This window comes from Papilio xuthus, unplaced genomic scaffold (genome assembly GCF_000836235.2).
Source record: "Papilio xuthus unplaced genomic scaffold, Pxut_1.1 DF825946.1, whole genome shotgun sequence".
Taxonomy (NCBI): Eukaryota; Metazoa; Arthropoda; class Insecta; order Lepidoptera; family Papilionidae; genus Papilio; species Papilio xuthus.
Genome location: NW_013532703.1, coordinates 151,449 through 159,384, shown reverse-complemented (window position 1 = coordinate 159,384; position 7,936 = coordinate 151,449). Strand labels below are relative to the sequence as shown.

At 31.9% G+C, this 7,936-nt stretch overlaps 1 protein-coding gene across 4 annotated transcripts in view; it reads right to left on the bottom strand.

Annotated features, from left to right (window-relative positions):
* The window catches only part of LOC106124479 (cell surface glycoprotein 1), a 33,990-nt gene extending 26,378 nt beyond the window's left edge, over nucleotides 1-7,612 (bottom strand). For 2 of the 4 annotated variants that reach the window (XM_013321171.1, XM_013321175.1), the window contains exon 1: nucleotides 7,495-7,612. Coding sequence is in view for 1 of the 4 variants with exons in the window: in XM_013321169.1 (XP_013176623.1) it covers nucleotides 7,243-7,285 (43 nt within the window). In the remaining 3 variants the exon portion in view is untranslated. Of the gene's footprint in view, nucleotides 1-7,242; nucleotides 7,472-7,494 lie in introns of those variants that run through there. The other 2 variants (XM_013321172.1, XM_013321169.1) reach the window with 1 other exon arrangement.
* Between the last annotated feature and the right edge of the window lie 324 nt (nucleotides 7,613-7,936).

Here is a 7,936-nt window from a genome sequence, read left to right as displayed (position 1 = left end):
ATGTAACTTAATTCATACCGTAATGTTAAGGTGATTTGTTTTGTAATTTTCTCTTGAAAATGTGTGCAGTAAATACAAACAAGTGAAGCAATTAAAAGATGCACTCGTGTGACGAGACGAGAGTGACGGTCTGTCTAGGCCGTGTCACATAGACTGCCTTGTCACTTTCTAAACATCAGCGAATCTTGTAAAACTAATAAGTTTTAATTTGTTTCTTACATTAACATACATTGAGCCTTGAGCATTAATATTTGCACCGATCTATAACAAAATTGCACTATACAGCGTATAGAATTTAAAGTAATTTTCTACATTCAACCTTCAAAGTTGTTATTTTGCCTTGATTCTATTTCGTTTGTAAATGTTATTTCATATTCACTGTATTTAGTTTTTACATCTTAACAAATAACTTAAAATGCAACTAAAAATGTTTGATATTTTAGGTGTGAGTCAATAATATGATATACATATTAAGTGAATAAATAGCATATGTACATATATAAACATCTAACTGGGCCTTTAACGACCTTTGCGGACCAGACATCGAAATCTACCTGGAATTTGTTTTAAGAGTCAGACTATATCCTAACCAAGGTGAATAAGGCTAAAAATAATGTCGAAAAAGTGACGAGGGTATTTAATTAGGCGTCTAAAATTCATATATCTTTGAAATAGTTTACACGTAATATGTAAAAACATTTCGTAAATGTTTGTTTTGTTCTATAAAGCGTGGCGTAGTTTAGATTATGTAACAGGCAACTTTCGAATTAATATTATAGCAAAGAATAACGTTTGAAGATGCCGCACTTCATTAAAAATGATTTAAAACATAGCCAATTATCAGTGAAATCAGAGCATTAATTTAAAATTAATTCTACGCGCTTTTTATGAATACTGCGATCGGTTCCTTTAAATTTTGCAAATTAAAAAATAATATCCAATAGATAATTAATATTACAAATAAATTACAGAAAACGAACTAAAAAAATAAAACCCAATTCTCTGAATTAAGCTAAATTAGTCAGGAACAAGATATGTTTGCTTAAAGAACCGATATCTCGTAGGTTTTAACTAAATATTTAATTTTGCATTCTTCAAATTTCATTCTTCAATTTAATCATTCTTCATATTTAATTTAAAAATCTCAAAATCATATTGGAAAAATGTTATAAACACAAGTAGAACATAATTAATTAAGTACATTCGTTACATACATCTTGTTAACATTATAAATGCGAATGTTTAGATTTATGTAAGGATATTTATCAATAGGTATCTCCAGAACGGCTGCATATCGCTGAAATTTGGCACAGACATACAACATAGTTTGGAAGAACGCATAGGCTATTTAAGTTCTTTTTTAATATAACGCGGCTGGATTTGCTAACTACAGCTCTTTGGTGAATGCATTTTCTTAAACACTGGGGCGACACTTTTACCGTGTTGAAACGCTTATATGTTATTTTATAATGGTAAGATGTAATATTGTGTGACCGCGCTGGGAAATCATATAATGAACACTTTCGGTGACGCTAAGCGAGGTACAGCGTAATGCTGGGAGAGTCGCACATTGCGTACATATTGTCAACAATACACTATTAAGTGAGCAAACGTTACACTCAGCGTATGAAAGTTATTCAGTATCAATGTCTGCTAATGCTTTATAATTGCAATTAAAGTTGGTGGAAGGTAGAAGTCTAGTAATTTATGCATTAAAATTTAACGTTAGGTAGCTTGATAAGTAAAACTACTTCATTGAGTAGTAGTCAAAAGTATTTTTTTTTGTTTACTTACTCATATCCGTAAGAAGTACAAGTCTTACTCTCTTTATTATAATTTAAAACTTATTCTAAGGACTTATGTATTAAACTATGAAACAGATAAATGAGAATGTAAGTTTAACTTCTTTGTCAGGTACAGAAAAGGACATTAAGTAATAACATTGCCTTCGAATTAAGTACCGTGAAACTGCACACATCTGCTATTTAGTTTTAAGATAATAAGATTGATATCGTTCGCTCTGATTTGAATGTAATATAATTACGTGAATGCTCGTTTGATATCCCGATAACGTATCAAGTGATCTAATGTTTCAATGGTCCGGTAGAGGTCGTGGCGAATTCCGCGGCAACTCGGGGCTGGTTAAAATGCTCGCTGCGCCTGCGCCGCCGCCGCTGCTATAGTTTTGCGTAACCCAGAGAAAGTTGTGCGCGCGCTCGCGTTCGGTAGCGATTTTTTGGTGTATTACTTGTATTTCATTAGAGAGTCCATAACAATTAAGTGTAATTAACGCGTACTTTGAGGACTGTCTCTTGGACAGTTTATTTTCTAAATCGTAAGATTACGTACAGTAAAAGTTTGAAATTATATTCTAAAACGAAACCGAAATATGACACCTTTACTTAGATGAATCGATTGCATTTTGTTCAGTTAAATAATTTAAGACACGAATATAATTAGTCTGCCTAAACGGAAATGATAAAATCTTAACAAGTTTTTAAAAGCAACAATTGAGTAAAGTCTGATTAACGTCTTAATATGAAAGAGTAGTACATAATGTGCTTTCTATAGAGATCATTCTGTAGAGATGATGATGAGGTTGGATGATGATGATCAAATCTATCATCTAGTGGAGAACAAACTAAGTTTTATTTCTAACTTGTCACGATGAGCTAACATAATAAATGTTAGTTTTTACAGCGACACGCTTCAATAAATGACGGAAGTTTAGATTCATCGATCTCGACACAAACAGAATTTACTTGGCAGATAAAGTTTTTGTAACACAAATGAAGACATCTTGTTTAGCAATTTGTTTATTAATAGTTTATTACATTTTTCTGTTATGTGTTTACACTTTTAGCAAACCATTTAAGCGGAACTTTTTGAGATGTACATCAGTAGATGTAGAATTAGGAAGGAATATGATGAAACGTGACATGATCAAAGAGAGTGACGACTGAGATGACGGAAGATAAATCGACCTGGACTACAAAAACTTATTACGCCGACACTACAAAGGAAAAAGGAGAGATACAAAATGGAAATTTAATAAATAGTAAAAGGAATCGCTTAACATAATACATATTTAATAGATTGTATTAAGTCCTATCGCTTGCAGTTATATTAAATTCTACCGGATGTGTAGATATATGTTAAATGTTACCTTCCGGGAAGTATCTGTACATTTATTCAATAACTTATTTTTTTCTTACATTAGATGCAACTTACTAACAGACCTTCATTGTCACTTTAGTTATAAAACTTGAAGTATTATTATATTATACTTGAGAACCGTTAATTTATTTAACCTTTTGATTTACGAAAAATAACATGATAATGAAGATTCATAATGAACTTAACTTTGTGACATAGTTTCATATTGTGTTTTTTATTTAAATATTTAAATGTAAAACGATATAAAGCCATCGCGACCATGACCCACAAGAAAAGTAACTGATTTAATTTATATATTATACATATCTATCACTCTTGTTTCTGTTTCATCTTTACATATAAAATCTGATTGCTGATTTTTAATATAATATAGCTACAATAATATTACTAGTTACTATCAAATAATTTTATATATTCAAAAATAGTCTTATTAGACGTATTAATAAAATAATATGTTTAGTAAACATAAGTTATTAGTATTTGAAATTCCTGTAGCATTAGGGTTGTGCCACATTTCCTAGTTATCGATACAAATAATACCTGACCCTACCCGACCGGTGTTACGTTACGTAAGCAGCTGATACTGCGCAAGTCGCTTGTGCAACGAATGGCGAAACGACAGCCAGTAACCCAGTGTCCGCTGTTACCCGCCTCAAGGTCTGCAACCCAACCAGCTGTCACATTGACAACAAATTCGCTTTTACAACATCACTGCTAAAACAACTGCTATAACTAATGTTGCTGCTATAACCGTTATAACTATAAGCTGCAGTAAACTGCTATTGCTATAACTGAGGAAAAATTGTTAAGAAACTAATAAAAGGTATTAAGAGGACCCGACCACTATGTACATATATATACGATAATCCAAATCTGTATCACTGTCGCACCCTCAGAATAAGTCAAGACATAGTTAAAAAGATACACAAAAATATGAATCTATCCCCCCCAAGCCAACCCCCTCTCTTAAGTCACATTTCACACACTTTAATGATATGCATCAACATGTAGATATTACAAATTTCCCAACGATACGACCTTCGGCAAAAGTCACGTGTAATTCTGTAGTTTTCCTTATAGATACGTCCATAAAATGTTCAAAAGGTCATATTTAATATATCAGAACATCAAACATCACCTTAGTAAATACTCAGTAAAGATGAAATATACTTTCTACTAAGAAGAATAGACTTTCTAGAAGAATAATTTTCTACTAAGTTAATATTTAAATGATTATTTAAAGTTATCCTCATACATAGAAATTTCTATCATACATAGGAAACCTATACAATTACCCGCAAAACATTTATTGCATAATTGAAAGCGAAACAGAAAAACTGATTTCAATTGAATAACATAAATCTTTATTCCAATGACACCTCAGTATGTCATCATTAACCAATTATCTGTGACACTTGTTCACTACTAACATTCAAGTAAACAAATGTCTTGCTTAAATGGACAATGCTACCAGGAACATCTGATCCCAGACACTAAAGTATAGTAATACAAAAAGAGATCATATTAGAGTGGACGATAGATCACACACATGTACGGTATTTACTTTCTCTGCGCACTTCAGCCGCCGCGTACATGTTTATCAAGAGATATATAATATTGCAAGAATTGCGTCACCAGCGAAAACATTGCAAAAACAATGTCATCACTGCACATGCAAATAGACTTGGTAAATAAGTAAACTTAATAAATAAGCTATATTTAAGTAAAATAATTTATTTGGTATATTTGAAATTCCTTTTGACTTTTATAACATCAAATGGAGACTTGGATATCTTCTTTTTTTATATCATTAGGTGGTAAATGAGCAAGGGGCTACCTGAATTTCCCGGAATGCATTGCCTACCCTAATCAACGGAGGAGGGGACGAACAGAGAGACAATATTTCCCTGTTCAATGCGCCCTCTCCTTCGTCAAATCCATTCTTTGCTTTTATGCAGAGGGTGGAAAGGAAAGGGAACATAATCAGGATATGTTTATGATATTTACTAAACCATGATTCATGAAAGTAAATAAAGATATACAGAAGAAACACATGTTGTGTTTGAGAGAGGAGCCAAGTCACTCGTGCGCGTTGATGTCTTTTTAACTGCAGAACCAATGCTAAGTAACTGAGAAATAGATACGCAATAAAACATAACATGAACCTTTTTATAACTTGATACTTATATAGTTATGATGCAAAACTAATCATAGAAACACTAGCTGTAATAACAGAATGAACTTTTCAATTTTTACCTCAGGCATAGCAGTTAATTCCACAGTAAATTAAGGCTAAAACAAAAATTTTTTTTTACATATTTCACCCAAAAATATGTCGTATGTACGTATGCTAAGTTACATAAAATATTTAATAATGTCAGAGGACCGTTACGACCTCTTTTCCAAGACCAATGACCGAACAAGATACGTGACAACAATCACACAAAGACTTCATGTTACCTGGAAAATACCATGACAACTTCATAAGGTACGGTGCAAGTAATTTAATTTGCTTATGTAATAATTAAGTTCAAACTAATAACCATTATTTCTTAATAAAACTAGTAAAATTATAAGACTTTTGGTAAGCAAAGTGGAAGTTAGCAAAGTAGAATGCTGTTGAGGTATGGTTATATACGATGATAACTTACTTAAGTAAATTTAACAGTTGATGCACACAGTTAAGACTTTTTCTTTGGAATTTGAAGGCTACCTTTCTTGAAGGTTATACTATTTACTGTTTTCAAGGTCAATAATATCACCAGTCTTTGTCGTACAATTCAGTTAAGTTACATTTAAGTTACGAACGAAACTGGGTTAAGTTCACTTATAAAAAATGTCCGACATAGTAAGTGTTACAGTATTGTGCCAACTGTCAGTATTAATTACGATAATTCGGCAATGCCTCGCAATTTCTTTAGCAACTGACCCCAAAATTACTAATTACATGTACATGTTTTGTTACCAATTCCATTGCTTAATTATAGTAATTATTTTCGATTACGGCTTATCAAGAACTCGAGATAGAGAGGTTTTCAAACTCGAAATGTAATTTCTTTTATTTATAATCAATATTATTTGTGACTCAATCAAACAGATAAAAAGACAAAACATTTATGTAAATAATTTAATACAAGAATTTACAAACACTCTCTATGTTATATTTTCGTTATTATAAACAATTTGATAAGTTGAATCAGCTATGTATAATATAAGCATACATCTGTGTTAAGTTTATTATACATAAAAATAAGACATCCGTCAATATCTACATTTGATTAGAAAATATTTACCCTTGAGAGCTAAATTGTATAAAAAAAAAACAAATATACAAAAAGCACATAATATACTAAAACAACTGATTTTTTGAATTTACTAACTTAAAATAATATAATAAAGTTACAGAGACAGTTTGTAAGAGCAAGCGAAGGTCGTATTCGAATTTCTGCATCAAATCAGTTGCAGTAACCTTGTCATTTGAATTGACGAAGGTGACGATAAGTTTCAGACAGTTTTTGTTAATACTCATAGTATTTAACATCTACTCGTATATTGCTGCTTTTCTTGAGTATCGATATGATTGGATATAGTAAATGTAGTACAGCATACTGTTATCATAAAAGCTATAATCAATAACTTATATTTGTTGCTATGACTAGATTTCGATCGTTTTTTGTAAGGGACAAATAATAATTCATTGGGATGGGTAGGAAATTAACGCCCGCTACTGTAAAGTCTGATACCTTACATACAGAAGTTGTTGGAAAAAAAACCCTAAAGTTCAAGAACACAGAAACGTACAGCGACATCTGAATGAGTGTTGGACAAAACCTAAAAAAAAAGTTAACTTTTGGTGCTCATGTTTTGTGGCCATACCATGCCACACATGCCAGACATGCCATAGATAAAAAAAACATACTCGTGTATTATCAATTACATTAATAAGATTTAATTTTAATAAAAAGTATTCTCAAAATAAAACTACCAAACGATTACTTAACAATTATGCAAACCAACAAAATAAACCGAACGAATCCAATAAGATTCCAATAAACATTCACTTACCTGAAGCTGCGACCTTCTTACAACTTATAAAAAGTCTTAGCATTCGTATGCAACGATTGCATTGAATAGCATTCAATGTGTTACAGCAACAGCATCGAGTTAGCCGCGCAACTACTTCTGTAACCGTTTAACCGCTGCAGTGTTACCAAAAAACTTACGAAAATCTCATTACGCAACTGGCATAATAGCAAACGCGACAATGTCTACAGCGATCTACAGAATTAAAAAAAACAACATACAAAAAAGACTCACACTTCTTAAATTTGAATTGTCTTCCGAACTGTACTGTTTTAATAATGGAATTCGCGGTTGTTTATATCGTTTTATTTTATATTGGTTGTAGTGTTACGTGGCGTGCGCTCACGCACCGAGTCAGTCGTTCACTGGCGCCACAGCCTGCCGCAGCCGCATCCGTTCCCGTGGCGGGGTAAAGGTAGCTTCTCAAAGTTTATTAAATAGACAGTAGAAACAAAGCACTTATAGTTATATAAATATCAGGAAGAATATACAGGAATCAACTTTAACATAACCTATATTCTTATACAATAACAAAGCATATATGTATGATGTTCATATATTAATTAAATGAAATAAAATTGTTTAATAAAAGTACGAAAAGTTTGCAAAAGTTCATTGTGATCGCGTCTTCATGTATGTACAATTGTTGTCACAAACGGACATACATACACAAACA